Below are 23478 nucleotides of genomic sequence, written 5' to 3' on the forward strand. Positions count from 1 at the left end.
GATTCGTGGTTTGTTTGTTTTTAAAAGCCACCCGCATCTCTGTCTTTCTAAAAAGTGCCTCTAATGTAAAGAATTTAAGCTCCCTATTGGGAAATGCAACCACTTGCTCACAATTGGGGATACAGTGCAGCTCATTGTGGCAGTGAGTGTAAAGTACTTGTATGGTGAATGCATGGACTAGGGAGTTTTCTCCATTCCCTTCCCCTCTGTGGTGGTGGTAGAAAGTAAGAACAGAGCCTGCTTTAAGGTGAAAGAATGACAGTTCCACCCTGCTCAACAGCCAGGAAGCAAACCTCCCTAAAACACAATCTTCCCAGCAATGTGAGGCTGGTGGAGGGGGGAGCTTCTCTTCTCTGCCTCCCCCCATCAGTCAATCATAACTTAAACAGCTGGAGAGATGGGGTGCTGCCTGTAAACCTGCTGTGTAATCACATCCATTAACATTCGCTTTGTCTTGTTGTGTTAGGAAACTCCTTAGCCCTGAGAGGTCATGCTCCTTATCCCTGCTCTGCAGTTGGAGCATGGGTTGCCATACGTGTGCTACCTTTAATCTAGCTAGCATCTCTCTAAAATGACAGTGATGACATGGCAGCATGGGCAATACAAGTATGTATCCAGGGCCCCAGGCAGACTTGTACAGCGTCAACTGAAACCTGTGGTGCTGTGACTTCACTGCTATTCTCAGCACTACTAGCTAAATTAAAGCTAGTGTGGATATGTCAACCCGTGCGGCAGTTGCACCTCCAGTTGCAATGTAGACTTCCTCAGTGTCATTCCATTGGCTGCATTGCACCCCGGAAGAATTTAGTTTAGTGAGTTTCTTGACTTAACTCTAGGATAATTGAATATATAAAGAAATAGTAAATCATTACCATAGCTCTGTATGGATGTTTCATACAAATATATTAATCATCGAATCCTTTCAGATCAGTAACATTTAGTGAAATACACTTCCAACTTCTCTGAAATGTTCTCATTTCAGAGCATGATTGTGGAGTTGCCTTAAAGTACATTTAACATTTCTTTTAGCAGTGGGTCACCCACAGTGGTATAGAAATGAAATCTTCTTGTGGTGGTTCTGTAAAACTCAAATATTTATACTGAATGTCTTGCTTTTGGGGACAGTTCTTGGTTTTTATCAGGGTTTTTCAAAACTTGGAGTCAGTCAACCATTTTTCAACAGTCTTTGGAAGCTGTTCATTTTTTATTTTTTTTTATTTTTGTTTCAAGAGTCCAAGTTCCCAAGCAACCAGGACCTGCAAACAGCTATCTTTAGTTGTATTTATGCTTCTTGTTGCCTGGGAACCCTAGCAATGCTACACACCTCATCCCAAACATGCAGTAAGATTACTGAATGGTACTTGCAGTCCCAGTTGATTTGCAGTGTAGGAATAGTCTAGTTAGAAAGACATAGATCAGTGTTCACCTTGATTGGTGGAGAGACAATATGAGCAATCAAGAAGTGGCCATTCTGAATGTGGGAGGCTCAAAATTTACAACATGGGTTTCCACCCTGCGGAGGTTCCCAGAGTCCAGATTAGCACGGATGTTGAATGGCAATGACCATGAATTCAGGCTGGTGAATGGACAATTCTTTGTGGACAGAGATGGAACTTTGTTTAATTACATCCTGGATTTTTTGAGGACACTCCAGCTTTCTCTGCCCACTGACTTTTCAGACTATCAGAGGCTGCAAAGAGAAGCAGACTTCTATGAGCTCCACTCCCTGGCTGATCTCCTTAGCCAGGAAAACTTGCTGAAGCCGAGACCAGAGATCTTGGAAGTGCGCTTCTCGCTCCAGGAAACTCAGGCCTTTTTCCGAGTCTTTGGCTCTTGCAGCAACACTATTGAGGTACTGGCTGGACGGGTCACTATGTTTACAGAGCAGTCCTTGAGACAGAACTGGAATAATAATCCTTTTCCTTCTCAGAAGCTCCTCACTCCACTTCCTTTGGAGAGACCTTCTCATCATGACCTGGTTTTTCAATGTGGCACTGACTACTCTGCTGGTGACCAGTTGGTGACAAGGTATTCACCTTGTGTGGCTTTTCTTTCTTGAAATAATTTCAAGACCTCTAGTTCAGGGGTTGGCAACCTTTCAGAAGTGCTGTGCCGAGTCTTCATTTATTCACTTTAATTTAAGGTTTCGGTGCCAGTAATACATGTTAACATTTTTTAGGTTTCTCTCTATGTCTATATATAATATAACTAAACTACTATTGTAGGCAAGGAGCCGGTGGCCGGGACCAGCAGCGGGCCAAGCTGCTCAGCCCGCTGCTGGTCTGGGGTTCCGTCCGCTGGCTCCTGCCAGCCAGGGTCCTGGCTGCCGGCCCCGCTCAGCCTGCTGTCAGTCAGGGGTTCTGGCTACCGGCCTCTTGCCAGTTGGGGTCCCAGCCGCCGGCCCTGCTCAGCCCGCTTCCAGCCTGGGGTCCCGTACCTACCTTCTCCTTGGTTCTGGACCATTCTCTTCATCTCTCTCTCTGCACTGAGCTGAGGGTGGGGGTGCACTGAGCACAGGGCTGGGGGTGAAGGAGCAGGCTGGGGGTTGGGGTGCAGGGTCTGGCCAGGAGCAAGAATGAGAGAGGGGGCTCAGGGTTGGGGCAGGAGGTTTGGGTGTGGAGCGCTTACCTGGGCAGCTCCCATTTGGTGCAAGGGGTGCAGATGGGAATGTGCGGGGGGGGGGGGGGGGTGGCGAGCAGGAGCTCCCATTTGGTGCTCAGGGTAGAGGGTGGGGATGTGGGGACTGCAGGAGTCAGGGCAGGGTGTGTGTGGAGGGTGCAGGAGTCAGGGATGGCGTTGTGAGGCATGCAGGGAGCTGGGGTGCAGGGGTCAGGGCTGGGGGCATGTGAGGGGGTGCAGGAGACAGGGCATGGGGTGTGAGGGGGGCTGGGTATGTGTGGAGGGTGCAGGAATCGGATGGGGTTGTGGGGGGGATGCAGGGGGCTGGGGTGCAAGGGGGGTGCAGGGGTCAGTGCAGAGGACTGGGGGTGGGTGGGCTGGGATCAGGGGGGTGCTCCCAGCCCTCTTCCCTGAGCGGCTCATGGCAGGGGGCTGGAGGAATACACCCCGCTCTTGCCTCCCTTCCCCAAGGCCCCGCTCCTGCCTCCCTTCCCTGCCTCCTTACCGGTCTGAGCAGCGAGGGCACTGGGGCTGCTCTTCTCCCCTCCCTCGCAAGGGCCATCGGCACGCTGGGGGAAGAGGCGGGGGAGGGGAAAGCTTGGCTGCCGGTGCGTTACAGCAGCAGCCGGCAGGACCAAGCTTGCTTCTGCCCCTGCCCCTGCCAGAGAGAGCAATAGGTGGGGGTGGAGAAGAGCGGGCTGGGTCGGGAAGCATTTTTAATGGCACGCTGCTGCCTGCCAGGGTCCGGCTCAGCCCGCTGCCGGGGTTCGGCAGCGGCAGCGGACTGAGCGGGACCCCGGCAGGCAGCAGCGTGCCATTAAAAATCGGCTTGCGTGCCGTCTTTGGCACTCATGCCATAGGTTGCCGACCCCTGCTCTAGTTCATAAAATGCATGCAATTTGCTACACTGTGATGAGATCATGGGATAATCAATTGATGGTTCAATGCCAAAAGGTGACTGATGTAACTCCTGTTATACTGATCTAACTTCTTGTAAGTTTCCTTAACTTTTTAAAATGGATTTTTAAAAACATCTTATTCTCCTAATTCATTTGACCTTCCTCCCACCTTTTTGCTCTTTCTATATTTCTGATGTGTCTGTCCAATGGGATGGCTGAGTCACACCTAGAAGCAATTGGAAAATGCAAAATTAAAATATAGGAGAACCGCTTGCCAGCAGTGATATTTTGTGCTCTTGATTCTCTGCCTAGATCCTACTGTTTGTCCCATATGTAACTGCCTCTGTGTTCTGTCAGCCTAATGACATATCCTAATGGGTTCACTTTTCCTGTTGTAGTCAGAATGTTTGATAACTGAAAACGAAGTCTGAGTTGTCTGAAGTAATGGGCAATCACTGAAGATGTTCCTAATTGGCTGAACTGATTATTAATGGTAGAAAAATACTTTATCTTAACCACCTCTCCTTTGAGATGTTTAACTCGGAGGATGCAGGGTTACTTTTTTCTGAGGAAAGAAGGAAGCTGATTTCTCTCATTAGTGAGGTTGCTAAGTCTGAATGTGGGCTAATACAAGTTTTGAAAATTATAAAATGAGTGTGTCACACATGCCATTCCCTTGTGCTCATGAGCATCCATAACGCTTGTAATGTACAAACTGTGAAAACTAGGAATAAATGGGAAAACTTGCCCACAAGAACTTTATCCAAGATAAATACGGAATAAGCTGGGGAAGAGGGGAGGGGAAGATAATTAAAATGGCTACAAACGCATCCCTTAGATTCCATTTTGGAGAAGGGGAGAACAGAATGATGGAAGTGGGGATGGAAAACAAAGGTGGAGTTAAGGTAATAGACTTTCCTTGTTCCTTAGCTATAGATGTGGAGTTCTGTTTTGAAGAATATAAATTGTATACACTACACGAGTTTGGAGGGGGAAGGGGGCTCAAGAGCTTGGTCCTCTTGCCATTGATTCTCAATGGGAAATCAGTGACCTCTATGCTAGCCACATCAGGCTCTAGCTACATACACCTCTACCTCGATATAGTGCTGTCCTCGGGAGCCAAAAAATCTTACCGCATTATAGGTGAAACCGTGTTATATTGAACTTGATTTGATCCACCGGAGCGTGCAGCCCGGACCCCCCCCTCCCCCAGAGCGCTGCTTTACCGCGTTATATCCGAATTCATGTTATATCGGGGTAGAGGTGTAGTTTATAATGGTTTTTAGAAGCTCTAAAGAGCTATTATACAGTTGGAATTTGTCTCCATACAGGAAAAGATAACCTAGTTTATCCTCCAGGACTTCTGAAATGCCTAGATTTTTATGGACACTTCACTGGAATAGTTCCAGTAGGGTTATTCTCGCTTGAAATACATGAATTAAGAGAATGCTGGGTTTAGAACATTCAGTAGGGTTTATCTTTATATTTTGACTTTCTTTAGCTGAAAAATTGTAAGAAGCTCATCCTGGGCTTTCTCACATAGCACATATGAGATGGCACTTAAATGGTATATAACTTTATAGCTTATTGGACTAACTGTGCATCAGTGTAGGTTATGGCAACTTAAAAACTGAGATGTAGTCTGTTATAACCTCTTTTCTGACATTGATTAATCAAGCTACACTTGTCTGTTGAACTGCAGAGGAAAAATCTTACAAACAAATCAGTTTTTGATTGTGGTTAATTTATCTCTAATCAGTCTGGTTGTATGGAATCTTTACCTTTTAGTGTCTTTTGTGGACCTTTGTACTTTTTTCATGAACTATGGAGCAATTCTGCCTATCAATTTATGCTACTTTTTAACAATATTTTTACATGACTTTTGTTCCTTGAGGTGTCTGGATGAATTTTTAAACCCTTTGTACTTTATTCCAAGTAAAATCAGTTTACTTTAGTTGTAAATAATTTTCATAATTGTTACTAAAAAAGTTGCTGTGCAAGGCAACTGAGCAATAAACTTCACTGTTAGTAGGGAGAGGTGCTTTGTAATGAAGAGTGCTGCTATTTAAATGAACCCAGTTTTGCTGCCCTGGCCACAGTTTGACTATTCTTATCTAAGAAACTGCTGTACGTTACGCATTATGTCAGTCATTTCCCCTCCATTGAATTAAACACAATTTTAAGAGTTGTTACAATCACTTATAAGGAAAAAGTGAACTTCATAGTGGAAAAACAAAGTGTCTATTCTGTAAAAATATAACTGGTCAAACTGCAAGAAATAGCTGTGCTTTTAATGAGGTAAAGAATTAAGACATTTAGAAAACTAACTAGGGCTGTCGATTAATCAGTTAACTCACATGATTAACTCAAAAAAATTGCGATTAATTACAGTTTTAATCGCACAGTTAATAAAATACCAATTGAAATTTATTAAATATTTTGGATGTTTTTCTACATTTATATATATACAATTGCATTCTGTGTTTGTAATTGAAATCAAAGTGTATATTTTTTATTTTAAATATTTGCACTGTAAAAATGATAAACAAAAGAAATATTATTTTTCAGTTCATCACCTAAAAGTACTGTAGTGCAATCTTTGTTGTGAAAGCGCAACTTATAAATGTAGTTTTTTTTGTTACATAACTGCACTCGAAAACAAAACAATGTAAAACTTCACACCTACAAGTCCACTCTGTCCTACTTCTTGTTCAGCGAATTGCTAAGACTAACAAGTTTGTTTACATTCACAAGAGATAATGCTGCCCTCTTATTTACAATGTCACCAGAAAGTGAGAACAGGCATTTGCATGGCACTTTTGTAGCCGGCACTGCAAGGTATTTATGTGCCAGATATGATAAACATTTGTATGTCCCTTCATGCTTCTGCCACAATTCCAGAGGACGTGCTTCCATGCTGATGGCATTTGTTAAAAACATAACAAGTAAATACGGTATTTGAAAACATCCAAAATATTGAAATGTTATTCTATTATTGTGTAACAGTGTGATTAATTGTGATTAATTTTTTAAAACTAATCTAGATTCTTGGGTAGTGTAAATGAGTGCAGCTCTGTTGCAGGCGATGGAGTCATGCTGACTTGTATCAGCTGAGAATTTGGCCTGTTAAAAACATGGTTCCATCCTCCAAGAAGGATGTTAACTCGTAATCACACTTTTTTCTCTTTCTCTAGGTATGTCTCTATAAAACCTGATGATAGAAAGCTGATTAATGGAACTAACGTACTAGGCCTACTAGTTGACACTTTACTTAAAGAAGGATTTCACCTTGTAAGCACCAGAACAGTCTCCACCGAAGAAAAAGTTGACTGCTACAGTTTTGAAAGGATGAAGAGGCCAGAAGCCCTTTTTCTCACTGCCAACCAAAGCCCAGAAAGCACTGGTGGAGCACAGATGAAGTTAACTCCAATGCACAAGCAGAAATGAAACTGGTTTCATTACTACCTGCCCTTTTGAATCTGAGAAGAGACACATGTAGACATGACTAACCCTACTATTTCTTTTTTATTTGAAATTGCAACTATTGAAGGTGGTAACAACTGTCAAATTTTATATATTTCTTCAAAAATCAGTTTTTCCCTCCTTTTCCTGCAGTCATTTCATAGAGAAGCCAAGTTCTTGTTTTCCCTGTTAACCCTTTTTTGGGGCATAGGAGAATACTGATGCAATATTGAATATGTAGTCCAGAATCAAGCAGTTAGAAATTGTCTTGCACGTGTTTAAAACGGAGATGGGCATAATAGAAAAAATGAACCATACTGGGAATAAAGGGAGCCCCTAAACAAAGGTTCTTGCACTCATTGCAGGATACCACAAAGGCAGCTTGAAATATGACAACAGCAAGTGAAGTAGTAACAAACAGGGCCTACAGAGCCTCTCTTCTCCTTCCTTTAGAAGGTTTTATAGATGACTGGAGAAATCTAAATTTGAATGATTACATACTATTTCTGCGAGCAAAAACTACAGAGACAATCTGAGACAAGGTGAAAGCAGCATTGTGAAAATACCACAGATCATGCCCCGTCCGACTCTTTAAACTAATGGTGGTTTCATAGATAGTGTATTATCTCCTGTTGCAGGATCCCCCAAGAAAAGAACCTATTAAACTGTCCTTCAATGCTCTGAACTTGATAAATGTAATATTAAAAAGGGTCTGCTGTGCAATGCATGGCAGGCTGTAATGAAAGGTCAGTTAATTAGAAAAGACAGTTGCTCTTCAGAAGAAACAAATAGGCTGGAATTCTTAACTAAAATAGTTCAAAGAACTTTTCAGCACTTGCCAAATGCAAAGAACAGCTTAGGGTGACGGGCTGGCAAAGGTGACTTTAAGACATGGTCACACTGCACTGCTAGACTGGCCTGCATCAGAAATTAGAGTAGCTTCTCGACTGCTCTCAAATTACTCTGGTTCATAGTAGTTCTAGGAATGTGGGAGTGTAGCAGATTCTGGATCCATCCTTTCCTCCTTGAGGTGTGTGACTATGCCAGGAAAGGGCGGTATAGTGGTGGACTCTTTGCTAATTAAGGATTTCCCCTACTCTGGTTAGGTCTATTAATAGCAACTTTCGGATGGTACAAAGGAGGTTGGGACAGGATCTGGCCCAATAGATCACTACTATTAAGGAGACATTACTGATGTGCCAAGAAATCAAAGACCATTTTGGATGTTTGCATCCGTATGGCTTTCTAGTATTGAATTTTCATAAAAGTTACCGTGAACATCTCCAGTCAAGAGGACAATCAATGACAGTAAGAAATGCAGATGTACATGACAACCCCTTCAATGGGCAAAGAAAGAAAATGGACTTAAGACTGTACCCAAGCTCTATAACCAAAACAATACCTGATAAACAACAATGAAGTGTAGACTAAGACTAACTTTTAATAACCTTTTATAATGGAAAATATTGTGCTGATTCACATACAGCAGAAATCCTGATAAGAATGTTTTATTTTCATTCTTAGTCATGTTGAAAAATAAAGTTTAAAAAAAAAAATCTAAATCAAGAGATGAAACTTTTTTTTAAAGTACTTTCTCCCTTCTAGTGGATTATCTGTTGTCTTGACCCACTTGATCAGTCCAGGCTGATCATTTTAAAGTATTTTAACAAACCTTTTACTAGTGCAATTCCTGCTGGGCTAATAATTCTCAATGTTTCTGGGTCCTGTGGCTATTTAGGTGATGATCCACACATCAAATTTTGTTATACAGGGGTCGTGTGTGTGTGTGTGTGTGTGTGTGTGTGTGTGTGTGTGTGTGAGAGAGAGATAAAAGGAAAATGCATATTTGAAATGCAAGTTATTTTAGCCAAAAAGTGTCTAACCCAGTTTTCTATCCTGTAAGTACTTAGAGGTAGATGACCTTAGCTTTTGAAGACAATTTTGCACTAAGATGGTTACTTCAATGGAAAGCATCTGTACAAAAAGTGATAGTGAAAGTGGTCAGGCTAAAAATATTTTAACAAAGGGCCAGCTTGAGGCTGTGACTAAATGTCCATAGTAACTTGAGGCAGAGGAGAAAGTGCACTTCTTCACTGACAAGTTACTAAAGTTACTATAAAATGGCACCTTTTTACTACAACAGCTCCCTGTTGGTGTAAATCACCATTGCCTTGCACCCTGTGTGGTCTGTTACACCAATGCAAAGTGGGTGCTACCAATTCAAAATGATAGTTTTCTGCACCCATTGTGCAAGTGTGAATGCCTACACAGGTTGCAGGGTAATGGTGAATCACACAGTGTTTTCAGTCTTCTTATGTTAATGAAATTTTTACTGCTCTATACCTTTCAGTGCCAAACCGATGCGGCTGCAGAGAGCGTAGCTGAGTTACGGGTTTTTTTTCTGGTGCATTGTCAACAGAATTGTTTACACGGTTCTAGTTGGTTACATCTGGGCAGTCCTATAGATTGTGATTGCACAGGTATAAGTGAAGGTCTAATTGGACCTGCAGAACCTTCGTGAAGGGTGCTGGTGTGTGGGAAAGGAAGAAGCCTGGTTGACTGAGACTGGGGTGACTTGGTAAACCTACTAGCCAGAAAAAACATGCTTACTTGTAAGATGAGTTCCTCCTTACAGAAATTTTGGCGAGAATAAACAGTGGCACAACATAATAGAATTCCTACTGTCACTTTTCCAAGTAGAACCACAGTGTGAGTTGGCCAACCTGTCATATGCATCAGAACTAGGGATAGAACCCTGATCTGAGTTGCAGCAGTCCCATCTTCTTGCTCTCTTTTTAAGTAAATGCGAATAGATTTTGACATATTTGAGCTGCTCCATTTTGTTGTTTAAAATTGGAGTTTGTAGCCACTGGCTTCATCTACTCTTCTCCCCTGTCCAGTCCTAGGAGATGGTCTATATTGAAACTGATCTTCCGGTCACAGCAAATAAGGTTTCTCCCCTTCATAGTAATGTCAGTAAGTCGTCTTGAGGTGAGCATCATGCTGCATGGAAGGGGTTTGGTTTAAGTTACTGACACTTCTTCTCCCCCCCCCCCAATTCTCCTCTAAATATAGCAAATGAGTTGTAGACTGCCCTAAATTTTGGTATTCAGTAACATGTCTGGTATGTCTGGAGACCTGAGGTGGCCCTGCAGTCATGTCTGAGGGCTTGTCTACACTACCGTGTGGGGTCAATCTAAGATGCACGACTTCAGCTACGTGAATAGCGTAGCTGAAGTCGACATATTTGGATCTACTTACCATGGTGTCTTCACTGCAGTAAGTTGACAGCTGATGCTCTCCCGTCAACTCCACTTGTGCTTCTCATTCTGGTGGAGTACCAGAGTCGACGGGAGAGCACTCAGCGGTCAATCGACACCCTCCCTTCCCCACACACTGGATCAATCGCTGCCTGCCGATGTGGCGGGTAGTGTAGACCAGCCCTGAGTGTTGAGGAAGTAGTCATCTTGCCTCTGCCCTTTTTAAAATAAGGGATCACTGGATATAAAGGAAACCAGACCTGAAACATAAGACTGCCTCCCATTCTTAGTGTAATCCGCCCTCCATATTCCTCTGAGCTTTCATTAGAGAAATAGTAGATCCCTCTGAAAAGCAGAAATGATTGGCTGTTAAATGTGCAAAAAGCAAATGCATAAGGAACACATCACATAGACTATCTTCTTCCCTTTTTAAAATCACTGCTTCTGTCTTTTCTTTATAATTGAACTTGTCTAGCACTTTTTATGCAAGGCTCTCAAAGGGCTTTATCAATAATTAAACTTTTGATGCCCTTGTCAAATAGTGTAGTATTATCCCATTTTACAAGGGTGGATCTTTAGTGGTACATGCTTATTCTTTTAAAAAAATTGTTGAACTCCTTTACATCTCTGGGGAGTCTTTTTTTTTTTTTTAAGATTTTTTTTTTTAATATCTTCTGAGATGGGGTGGTCTATTTCCAACTTTTATATACAATAAGCTGCTGATGCTAACTTGGGGAGAGTCTGCACTATAAAGTATTTTGTAGCTCTAGCGATAGCTTTGTAGATACTGTATAAAGCAGTGTTTCTCAAACTGGGGTCGCCGCTTGTGTAGGGAAAGCCCCTGGTAGGCTGGGCCGGTTTGTTTACCTGCCCTGTCTGCAGGTCTGGCCGAGTGTGGCTCCCACTGGCCGCGGTTCGCTGCTCCAGGCCAATGGGAGCTGCTGGAAGCGGCATGGTCCGAGGGACTTACTGGCTGCTGCTTCCAGCAGCCCCCATTGGCCTGCAGCGGCGAAACGCAGCCAGTGGGAGCTGCGATCGGACGGGGCAGGTAAACAAACCATCTGGCCCGCCAGAGGCTTTCCCTACACAAGCGGTGACCCCAGTTTGAGAAACACTAGCATAAAGAATGAAAGCCCTTCAGGAATTAAGAAAATTGCAGTCTTGAATATCCTGTGCTCTGTGCATGTGCTACTGATTATTTAAAAATCCATTTTAACTAATTAAAGATTTTGCATGAGTTGGGAGAAAGAAAAGACAAATCATTCAGCTGGTTTATTTGCCATGCCAATGGAAAACTACCAGTCTTTGTCCAGTTCTGAAACAGTTTTCACTTGCCAGCATACTTGAACTGCATAAGAAAACAATGAAGAATACCAGGCCATGTTCTGGTATGTGACTATTTAACACATGCTAGGTGAAAGAATGATACAATGATGATTGCTTCCTATCCCCTCTTGCACACATGCAAAGAGAGGTTGGAACATCATGTTTCTAGGTACTAGAGTTGGAGGAAGCTTTCTTGTGCAATAGACTTTCCCTTTCTGCTTAGTTTCAATCTAAAGTGCTGAAAAGGAATTTATCTAATCACAGCGGGGGGTGAGCAGGGCTTGATCTGTCCTTGAAATGGACACAGCTGTGGTGTATGTAGTATAGGCTAGCTAAGAAGTACTGTTCTGATCCAGTATGGATTTTGTTTTTAGATGTAAGTGTGAGCTGTGAGTTAAACTCTAGGCTTAGATCATAGTAATGCCTGTATAGTTTCGTAAAATTGTCAAGGAGATTTACACCCAATTGCTGGAAAGTGGTATTGAATGTTAATTGGGTAGCAGACTCTCAACCATCAACAAGCCATTTTCTCACTGCCTCTTAGTCTTTGTTCCTAGTTTGTGCTGACCTAGTGCAGCTGCATAGCTTTATTTTTATTGATTTTTTTCCTCCCTAACAATGAAGATGAACACCTACAATAAAATTTCAGTCCATCACAAGGAAATTCAACTCTCCACCAAATGTTATATTGATCTGTTCCCACTAGATGCTGCTGAAGCTAAGCATATAAAATAGTGGCTTTCAAACTTCATTGCACTGTGACCCCCTTCTGACAACAAAAATTACTACATGACCCCAGGAGGGGGGAACCGAAGACTGAGATCTGCTGCTGGGCAGGGGGGCCAAAGCCGAAGCCCAAAGGCTTGTGCCCCGGGTGGAGGGCACGTAACCGTAGCCCTGGGTGGTGAGGCTCGGGCTTTAGCTTCAGTCCTGGGCAGAGGGGCTTAGGCCCAGGCCCTGGACCCCAACAAGTCTAACACCAGCCTTGGTGACCCCATTAAAATGAGATTGGGACCCACTTGGGGGTCCCGACACACAGTTTGAGAACCCCTAAAGTAAAAGACAACCAATGTGATGATAGAGAACACTCCTCTGTGAGGGCTGTGTATAAATTTTATGTCCTCAGAAACCACTACAGGGGCAAGGGAATAGGTGCTGTGACTTTGATGCCTGTGTATCTTCAGCAGCCCACTAAACTTGTATCAACAATATTAAGAAGTCACATAAAGTAAGTTTTAATTGCTTTTGAAGATCTGTTGGTTATGGTAGACCTGAAAGTTGTCCCATTCTTTGACACTGCTGCTTCTGCCCAGCCTCCTGCAGTAGGTTAGGCCACAATTAGAGAATACCATGTAGGGCCTAGTACAGGGGTCTGGAACCTGCAGCATGCAGCTCACCAAGGTAAGCACCCTGGCGGACTGGGCCAGTTTGTTTATTTGCCACGTTGGCAGGTTTGGCTGATCACAGATCCAACTGGCTATGGTTTGCCATCCCAGGCCAATGGGGGAGGCGGGAAACTGTAGCCAGCACATCCCTCACCTGTGTCGCTTCCCACCTCCCCCGTTGGCCTGGGACGGCAAACCGCAGCCAGTGGGAGCTGCGGTTGGCCGAACCTGCCGATGTGGCAGATAAACTAGCCTGGACCACCAGGGTGCTTACTCTGGCGAGCCGCATGCCAGAGGTTGCCGACCACTGGCCTAGTAAATGGATCCACCAACATTAACTAGAGTAGATTGGCACTGAGTGCAGAAAGGCCTAGCGCCATGTATATTTTCAAATGAGTGTGTGGGATATGAATAATCAGTCCTCACATGAAATATAGACTAAACCTGACTTCTGTCTAAAAAAAAACAAATGTCACTTTTCTAGAACATGATGACATTTCAGCTGCAGTATAACCCTCAAATTATTTGCTATAAGACTAGTCTTGTGTATACAGTTCTTCTAAGAGTTCCCCTTGCTCTTCCATTGCTACAGCTGTAATGGGATGGTTCACTCAGTAGGTACCTTCCTTCGAGTGGAACAAGATAGATCTCGTTCCTAAGGTAAATCCTGAGAAATGCTGGAAACCGCAATGTGTGAGTTTATTACAGGGAACTCATCTGCATCTTCACCTCACCAAATAGCTGCTTATCCCACAATGAGGTAAGACGAGCTGGCTAACTGCCTAAATTGCTGAAGGATTAAGCACTGCAACACGACCTGTTGCATCACAATTGTGACAAAATACAAGAGATTAAAAACACTAGGGGTGGGATTTTCAAAAGGGAGATAGGCACCTAATTCCCATTGAAATTCAACAGGAGTCTGACGCCTACTTCCCTGTAGCTCCTTTGAAAACCACAACTTACAAAAATTTTATATTTTACAGCCAGTGGTAGCAAAAATAAATATGTAATAAAAATAGACCATCCACCCTGGGACATTAATTTCATGATGTTATATTTAGTGGCAAAGCCTTGCTGATTCTTGGTCTTCTCATCTCTGCACCTTTCCTTGGGCTATCTCCTTATACCTGAAACCCACTCCACCCCTATTGATGGAAGGGTAGGAAAGGCTATCTCTGAAGGATCACAGGGATCTGCCTGGGAAGCAATCTCACTCTTTTATTGGGGACAATGTGGATGGCAGCTGCCTCTGTAGTGCCACTGTTCCCATATACAGGGAGAGTCCATAAGTCAGCCTGTGGGACGGGAGTGCTGTGTAAACAGGGATATGCATACTGTTCTCCATTCTCATGGAGAATCTGCCTAAAAATTAGTATAACTTGAGGTAAACAGGCAAAGGCTAAAACTAGAAAAGAGGTCAGAGTCTATGTAAAGAATGTAAATAGAGAATAATATTATAGTGGACCTAACTACATTGAACTAGGTGCTCCTGCATCCCTCCTCCCTCCAACCCCATCTCTCTCTAACTGCCTTACTCTCCTTCTGTGCTTATATATGGTCCCAGCTCCTCCTCTCCCATGCACTCCCCACCAACTTCTGTTCCCCTCCTCTATTCCCTACCCCTTGGCTCCTGCAATCTCCCTCCATTTTAGTCAGATTGCTTCCTTCTCTGCTGCCTGGGAGCCAGCTGGGGGAGAATTGAGAGCACACGAGAGCCAGTCTCTTTGATCTCCATTACAGTATGTGAACATTGAAGGACTGCAGGTCTCAAACCCAGGGTACTCAAACAGTACTCCGACCAGAGTCACCACCTAGGAGCTTACTGGTACTGGGCAGGGAGTATGAGATGATGGACTCAAGCTCACCCTGGGCACTGGCCACAAAGCTCCAACTAGAAGAGATGTCCAGCCTCTCCAATTGGCTCAGACTCACTATTTAAGCCAGAAAAAGGCACAGACAGTCATCTAACCAACCAAGTAAATCTCTGGCTGGCTGCTACATTGAACCCTTTCTTCTCACCTGACTCCTGAGCCCTGCCTCATTCCTGATTCCTGCCTTCCTGTCCTGTTCCTGGTGCCTGTCCTCCTGCCTTGTTCCAGATTCCCACTTCTATGCTCCACCTCTGGCTACTGATTTGAACTCTACCCTTGGCTTGATTCCAGACCCTGATTCCAGCTCTGACCCTTGGCTTGATTCCTGACTGGCTCTGATTCTTGGCTTGACTCATGACTCTTGTCTGACCTCTAGTTTCTGACCACAACTGCTCTGACCATGAGGTCTGATCACTCAAGTCCCAGATTATGATACAGGCATGGGTGGCAAGTTTGTAGAAATTTTGGTGGTGCCCAGAACCCGCCCCCCCCAACTCCGCCCCCACCTGCCTAAGGCTCTGGGAGGGGTTGGGGGGGGAGGTCTGGGGTGCAGGTCCTGGGCTGGGGATTAGGGTGCAGGAGGGGTGCAGGGTGCAGGCTTTGGGATGGAGTTTGAGTGCTGGGTGCAGGCTCCGGGCTGGGGCTGGGGGCATCAGAAGGGGTGAGGGGTGCTGGCTCTGGGAGGGAGTTTGAGGGTGGGGAAGGGGTGTGTGGGAAAGGGGAGGTGGTGCACACTCTGGGAGGGAGTTTGGGGATAGGAGGGAGTGCAGAGGTGAGGGCTGTGGGGCTGAGAATGAGGGATTCATGACGTGGGGGGGGGCTCAGGGCTGGGGCAGAGGATCAGGGTGAAGGGGGATGAGGGTTGGGGCTGAGGATGAGGGATTCATGATGTGGGGGGGCTCAGGGCTGAGGCAGAGGATTAGGGTGTGGGGGGCTGAGGGGTTTGGGGCGTTGGAGAGGCTCAGGGCTAGGGCCAAAGGGCAGGGTAAGGGCAGCCTGCCTTGCCAGTAGGGGATGGCAGGCACTAGGACCCTGGGGCAGCAGACAGCAGTTCTGCCGGCTGCGGGGCAGGGCGGCGGGGGGAGACCCGCGGGGGACGGGGCCCGATCCAGGCAGGGCCAGGGGAGAGACCCAGGTCCAAATATTGCTGGAGCAGGGCCCCCAGCCCTGAATATTCCTGGTGCCCGAGCACTGCAAACATATATAACCTGCCGCCTATGGATACAGGGTCTGATACCACAGTGGCCCTTGGCAGCCAGGAGGAGGAATTGCAAGGAAAATCTAGTTGAGCCCCCATAGGGCCAGGATGGAACATGCTCAGTCACTCTGTGGGAATGGTGCATGCACAGCCTGTTCAGCATTTAGGTCAAGGAACCCTGAGGGAAAGGAGCATGCTCAGTGAGGATGGAATCCAGATAATTTAGCCACTAAACTCTAAATGGTCTCTACTGAGCATGTGCCCATTGAGATTTTTCAGTGGTTTATAACTTGGCCACATTTTCACAGGAACATAACAAAGCAAATCCCTGAGATGTAAGAGTTTTATGAACAGTGTATGTGAGATGATCAGTGAGGTAAAGTTACTGTGTAACTATGGTAGGATATTAAAATTTTATGTATGACTGTATTGCTCTAACTTATTTTGGGGGTAGTAGAATGTTTATTATATGCCCATAATACTTTAATTCCATGGGGTCTGTGCATGAAGGCAACACAATGGCTTACCAGATAAAAGCATCCAGGCATACACTTGAAAGACAATGGGATAACCTGTTAGCTTCAAGGACCTGGATCTTGTCAAGTTGCAAGCCATGTTTTTACCAAAGCTGGGTTCCTGGAAGTCAAAAGAACACCAAACAGTTAAAAAGCCCTTCTCAGGGGAAGAACAGTGGTCAATTGTCCAAGACTGACCAGGGAGTCAGTCTGACACAAGGAGAGTCTCTGTGGAGGGAGTCTGAAGAAGCTGGGCTTTCCCAGATCCAGGGAACAGTAAGCCAAATGGAAAATCAGGCATGTGTATAGACTGGTTTATTGTTTCTAAAATCAAGTATCAGAGGGGTAGCCGTGTTAGTCTGGATCTCTAAAAGCAGCAAAGAGTCCGGTGGCACCTTATAGACGAACAGACGTTTTGGAGCATGAGCTTTCGTGGGTGAATACCCACTTCGTCGGATGCATCCACGAAAGTGGGTATTCACCCACGAAAGCTCATGCTCCAAAATGTCTGTTAGTCTATAAGGTGCCACAGGACTCTTTGCTGCTGTTTCTAAAATGTATTTTTATTTGAAATGCTTTTGTTCTAATAAACAATACTCTGCTTTAAGAAGGCTGCCTGGTCACTGGTTACTACTGTCATGCTCCTGGAGTGAACACAACTGAAGGGTCTGAGCCTGTTAGACCTCCTGAGGTAATCACAGGGGATTGCGGCCAGGACTCAATCTGAGAGTGGGAGAATTGCATGATTCTGTCCCAAGAAAGGTGATGATGTGAGGTCTGATACCTGAGAGTGGGTGCACTCAAAGAGACCAGGAGGCATCAGAGGTGCAGTTATCCCGCTAACTGTGGCACGCAAAACAAAATATTTTCCTTTAATCTTATAATCGGAAATGGCTGAACTGTTTTGCAGAAACTTTAAAATAAAAAGTCAGTCAGAGGCAGACACCCAGCATGGGAAACTTCAGCCCAACTGGTTAAAGATTAACAATGTTAAAAACAACTGAAATAAGGGCCATCTTATAATGGAAAGTGTTGGGCAACGGTACCTTTATTCAGAGGTACCCATTCAACATTTAATAACAGGCGCTATATGAATAATTTTCATCCACATCACGCTTCATTCTCATGTGGAAGTGAAGAAATGTTTCATTTTGCCTTAGTCAAACCTAGAAATTGGACCCAGGAATTAAAAGGACAAATACACAATATGAAAAACAAATAACCAAAGATATTAAGGAAAATAATAGATTCTTTAAAGACATTTCATTCAAGAAAGCTTTTTGTCTATCCTTAGGCCCTATATAGTACCAAAGGGGAAATGAAAGAGAATGGAAAAGTTATAGAGAGTTTTAATGCAAATAATTCATTTGTTTTTAATATAGAAGGCAATAGAGAAATTAATATCCCAAGGGCATGTTTTACGGGAAATTAGAGTATAGCTTTAACAGACCTGGAGGTCTCTAAGGAAGAGGTTATGGGCAGCTTGAGAAACTCAAGTGCAGTAAATCTCCAGGAGTACATGCTATTTATCCAAGAGCTCTGAAAGAAATAAAATGTGAAAACGAGGAGACCATGATAAGGATTTGTCAATTATCCCCAAGAACACCAAATATTCCTCAAGACTGGACAATTGCTCATAGTTAACCATCCTCAGAAGGGGACATAAAGGTCACCTTCACTATAGACCAAAGTCACACCACAGTTTCTGAGGAAATTGATTGTGAATATTTTTAACAATAGGGTAATGGCAGGATAAGTATAAATGGATGGGGTAATAGCATCACAGCTTCCAGATTAAACTGTGCTTTCTAACTTCTTAAAAATATTTGAAAGGAACACAAATTACTTGGATTTTCCATGACAATATTAAGGAAAACAAATAAGCACACGTTATGGAGCAGTCTAATCATGGATTAGGAAATAAAGAATCAGAGTAACTAGGCACTCCTCGGAGTAGAAAGAAGTTGTAATCCTTGCCCAAACTAGGTTGTTTGTCATTTCCTTTGCCCAAAATAGCCCCCGTCAATCCTGCAGCACTATTTGGGGAGGAAGATTGCAAGCCCCCACTGGCACAGAGAGCAAGCTAGGAGCATGAGGAAGGAGGGAGGGGATCTGGCCAGAGTATGTTGCACCCCAGTGACCTCTGGCTGCAGAACAGACTATTGGGAGTCACTGTTGTAGGGCAAAATTTAGAGCAGCCAGAAGGCTACTCTAAATTTTGCTGGAGACTGGTCTTTCCCGGAGCAGATCCAGGGATAGTGGGAGATTTAAAACCACCTTTGCCTCCACTCTTTTCTGCTATGTCAAGCAGAACTTGGCACAATGAGATTCTGGGCCCTGATTTGTAAATATGTTTTAGCTACCTCAATCTTCAATTATAAGCAGTGGGAAGGTATAACTATAACTTGTTTTAATGATTGCATGTCAATTATATGTATCTCAAAAGCTATTTTTACTTTGTCTTTGTTTTCTGATTTCAGTAAATGTATAGGTAATACTTACTCCTGCCTTGAGTGTGGGGACTGGACTAGAAAACCTCTCAAGGTCCCTTCTGGTCCTATGATTCTATTATCTTAGGGGAAAACATGGATCTTGGACTGTAGAACTGGATCAATAAGACAAAATATTAAAATAATAATATCACAACTCTTTGAAATCTCAACTGAGGCTCTGAAACCAGCAAGCTCCTTTACAGGCTATCATTCAACTTCCTCTGCCCTCTCTCCCCACAAGATTCTACACTATCTGTCAGCTGGCAAAGAGACTCTAACTCCTTGGTTGGCACTGTTCTTAGACTACTGTGAAAACAGTGCAACAGATTAGAAATATGTCCCCTTGCAACAAATACTTTAAAACTTTGCTGTTGTGTCACAACTCTGCCATGATTCTGGAAAATTAGCAAAGGCAGTTTGGGAGAAAGTTTTAAAGAGGCCCCAAATTAAGCCTCTAATTTTGACCCACAATACAGAATTGCAGGTAGAAATATGGTACATAGATGCTTAACTAAGTGATCTGCAGTTGCAATCAGGTAGATAGATATCCAAATATTAGTCCTTGTTCCCACAAGCAATTATGAGTGAAAGTTTCCACTGGAAGCAACTAAAAAAATAGATCAGGTTTTTGGATCTGATGTAAGGACACGTTGCCAATTTTGGATAACTGAAATTCAAGATTATGACTGAGTCAATTATTACTTCTGAATAGGGTTTTCTATGGTGCTTGTCATTGTAGTGTCTCAGTGTCTAAAAGTATTACTGAATTTATCTTCACAACACCTTTGTGATATAAGGAAGGACTGTCCCACTTTATAGATGGCAAACTAAGGCACAGAGAGGTTAAGGATCAGATTTTTCAAAGGTATTTAGGCAACTGACTCCTGGAGTTAGGCATCTATATACCTGTAAGATCTGTGGCACAACTAGGAATTGAAACCATGTCTCCTGATCTATGTCTCAATCACGCCAGTGTCTCTCTTTAGTGGGTCTGTTCCCTATGTGCCTACTTAATTTTATTAGGTGGGGACACAGAAAAGACGGTTACTCACCTTTGTAACTGTTGTTCTTCGAGATGTGTTGCTCATATCCATTCCAATTAGGTGCGCGCGCGCCGCGTGCACGTTCGTCGGAAGACTTTTTACCCTAGCAGCACTCGGTGGGTCGGCTGGGCGCCCCCTGGAGTGGCGCCGCTATAGTGCCAAATGTATACCCCTGCCGACCCATCTGCTCCTCAGTTCCTTCTTGCCGGCTACTCCGACAGCAGGGAAGGAGGGCGGGTTTGGAATGGATATGAGCAACACATCTCGAAGAACAACAGTTACAACGGTGAGTAACCGTCTTTTCTTCTTCGAGTGCTTGCTCATATGCATTCCAATTAGGTGATTCCCAAGCCTTACCTAGGCGGTGGGGTCGGAGTGAGACGTCGCGGAGTGTAAGACCGCTGAGCCAAAGGCAGCATCGTCTCTAGATTGTTGAACCAAGGTGTAATGCGCCGCAAAGGTATGGATGGAAGACCAGGTAGCGGCCTTACAGATTGCTTGAATGGGCACATGGGCCAGGAAGGCAGCCGAGGAGGCTTGAGCCCGAGTGGAATGGGCAGTCAGATGTCCAGCAGGAACCTGCGCTAAGTCATAGCATGCCCGGATACAAGACGTCACCCAAGAAGCAATTCGCTGGGAGGAGATGGGCATACCCTTCATGCGGTCAGCGACAGCCACAAAGAGCTGAGGAGACCGCCGGAAGGGCCTGGTTCTCTCAATATAAAAGGTGAGAGCCCTGCGGACGTCCAAGGTGTGCAGTTGCTGCTCCCGACGCGACGAGTGTGGTTTCGGGAAGAAAACAGGGAGGAAAACGTCCTGATTGACGTGGAATGCAGACACCACTTTAGGGAGAAAGGCTGGGTGAGGTCGGAGCTGTACCTTGTCCTTATGGAAGACCGTGTACGGAGGATCTGCAGTGAATGCGTGAAGCTCTGAAACTCGTCTCGCCGATGTAATGGCGACGAGGAAGGCCGTCTTCCAGGAGAGGTACAGCAACGAGCAGGTGGCCAAAGGCTCAAAGGGATGACGCATAAGCTGAGCGAGCACCAGGTTCAAGTCCCAAGTAGGGGCAGGTCTCCTGACCTGAGGGTACAGACGTTCCAAGCCCCTCCGAAACCTGGACACCATATGGTGAGAGAAGACTGTAGAGCCTGCATCTCCGGGATGGAAGGCGGAAATGGCAGCAATATGCACTTTAGTGGACGAGACCGACAGGTTCTGCTCCTTAAGGGACCATAAGTAGTCCAGGATAATGGGAATGGGCACCTGATCCGGGAGGGAATCCCGCTGAGCGCACCAACAAGAGAAGCGCTTCCACTTGGCGAGATATGTTGTTCGCGTAGAAGGCTTTCTACTCCCCAATAGGACCTGCTGTACAGCGTCCGAACAGCGCAACTCCGACTCGTTTAGCCAGAGAGCAGCCATGCTGTCAGATGGAGGGACTGTAGGTCCAGGTGGTGAAGTCTGCCGAAGTCCTGGGATATGAGGTCTGGATAGAGCAGCAAGGGTATCGGATCTGCCACTGAGAGGTCGAGCAACTGCGTGTACCAATGTTGCCTCGACCACGCTGGAGCAATTAGGATCAGCCGAGCCTGTCTTTGCGGAGCTTGAGGAGGACTCGGTGGACGAGTGGGAACGGAGGGAAGGCATAAAGGAGGCGATCGTTCCACGGAAGCAGGAAGGCATCCGAGAGGGAGCCCGGGAAGCGACCCTGGAGAGAGCAGAACTGCTGGCACTTCCGGTTCTGTCGGGTGGCGAAAAGGTCTATGAGGGGAAACCCCCACCTTTGGAAGATCGAATAGAGGACGTCCGGGCGGATGGACCACTCGTGAGTGAGGAAGGATCTGCTCAATTGGTCCGCCAAGGTGTTCCAGACTCCTGGGAGAAAGGATGCTACCAGGTCTATTGAGTGGGCTATGCAAAAGTCCCAAAGCAGAATCGCTTCCCGACAGAGGGGGGAAGATCGCGTTCCCCCTTGCTTGTTGATATAATACATGGCCGTTGTGTTGTCCGTGAAGACCGAGACACAACGACCCTGTAGCTGATCCTGGAACGCCTGACACGCCAGGCGGACTGCCCTCAACTCCCGAACATTTATGTGCAGCGCTAACTCCTGGGGAAACCAAAGGGCTTGAGTACGAAGTCGCCCCAGATGTGCGCCCCAACCCAGGGACGACGCGTCCGTTGTTAAGGACACCGAGGGTTGCGGCGGATGGAATGGGAGGCCCGAGCACACCAGGGACTGCGACCTCCACCAATGAGGGAGGTGAGGACACTCGGTGGAATGGTGAGAATCATGTCTATGGCGTCTCTGCCCGGACGGTACGTCGAGGCGAGCCAAGTTTGAAGGGGCCTCATGCGCAGCCTGGCGTGCTTTGTCACGAACGTGCACGCTGCCAGGTGGCCGAGGAGGCGGATGCAAGAGCACGCCGAGGTTGTCGGAAAGTCCTGGAGCGTCTGAATGAGAGAGACAATCGAGTGAAAGCGAGGCAAGGGCAGACTGGCTGTTGCGAGAGTGGAGTCTAGCAATGCCCCGATGAACTCTATTCTCTGCGTAGGTACTAGGGTGGATTTCCCTACGTTGAGCAAGAGTCCTAGATGGGCGAACATGCCTTTGATGATGTCCACTGCCGTGGTCACTTGCGCGGCCGAGGTTCCTCGAATTAGCCAATCGTCGAGGTATGGGAAGACATGAATTCAGCGGCGGCGGAGGAAGGCTGCGACTACTGCCATGCACTTTGTAAACACCCGCGAGGCCGTGGAGAGGCCGAAGGGGAGGACTGTAAACTGAAAGTGCTGGCAGCCCACCACAAACCGCAAATACCGCCTGTGCGGAGGGTATATAGAAATATGGAAATATGCGTCCTTCATGTCGAGAGCTGCATACCAATCTCCGGGATCCAGGGAAGGGATGATGGTCCCCAGGGATACCATGTGAAACTTGAACTTTTTCAGGTACTTGTTCAGGCCTCGCAGGTCGAGGATAGGTCGGAGACCGCCTTTCGCCTTGGGGATTAGAAAGTAACGGGAATAAAACCCCTTGCCCCTTGAGCCCTCTGGTACCTCCTCTATAGCCCCGATGGTCCGGAGCTGGCGTACCTCCTGCAAGAGGAGTTGCTCGTGAGAGGGGTCCCTGAAGAGGGACGAGGAAGGGGGGTGGGGGGGTGGGAGGGTGGGGTTGAAAGAAACTGAAGGTGGTATCCCAGTTCCACCGTGCGAAGGACCCAACGATCGGAAGTGATGTGGGACCACGCAGGGAGGAAAAAGGAAAGACAGTTGTAAAACAAAAATGGGTCCTCGGAGGTCATCAGTACGCTGCTCTCGGGCGCACCCTCAAAAGTTTGGTTTCGGGCCCGCGGGTGGTTTAGCGGAGCCGGAATTGTTGTTGCCCCCTTGAGGTCCAGA

General features: G+C 45.7%; 1 protein-coding gene across 3 annotated transcripts; it reads left to right on the top strand.

Moving 5' to 3' along the window:
• Window positions 1-12: 12 nt before the first annotated feature.
• KCNRG (potassium channel regulator) lies at window positions 13-8521 on the top strand. 3 transcript variants are annotated; one of them, XM_045014259.1, is made up of 3 exons: window positions 26-1852; window positions 1931-2028; window positions 6713-8520. In XM_045014259.1, exons 1-3 carry the CDS (start codon window positions 1448-1450, stop codon window positions 6963-6965), a joined length of 756 nt encoding a protein of 251 aa, XP_044870194.1. In that variant the 5' UTR covers window positions 26-1447; the 3' UTR covers window positions 6966-8520. The 3 variants fall into 3 exon arrangements, with proteins under 3 accessions (XP_044870185.1, XP_044870194.1, XP_044870201.1); XM_045014266.1 differs by having other exon boundaries at window positions 1934-2028; XM_045014250.1 differs by having other exon boundaries at window positions 13-2028; window positions 6713-8521.
• Window positions 8522-23478: the final 14957 nt, after the last annotated feature.

Source organism: Mauremys mutica, chromosome 1 (genome assembly GCF_020497125.1).
Source record: "Mauremys mutica isolate MM-2020 ecotype Southern chromosome 1, ASM2049712v1, whole genome shotgun sequence".
NCBI lineage: Eukaryota > Metazoa > Chordata > Testudines > Geoemydidae > Mauremys > Mauremys mutica.

What these genes read in the sequence shown, in the direction of transcription:
- KCNRG (XM_045014250.1), top strand. Translation starts at nt 1,448, where the DNA reads ATGAGCAATCAAGAAGTGGCCATTCTGAATGTGGGAGGCTCAAAATTT. An exon ending in GGTGACCAGTTGGTGACAAG is followed by an intron (nt 2,029 to 6,712) that starts GTATTCACCTTG and finishes CTCTTTCTCTAG; the next exon opens with GTATGTCTCTATAAAACCTG.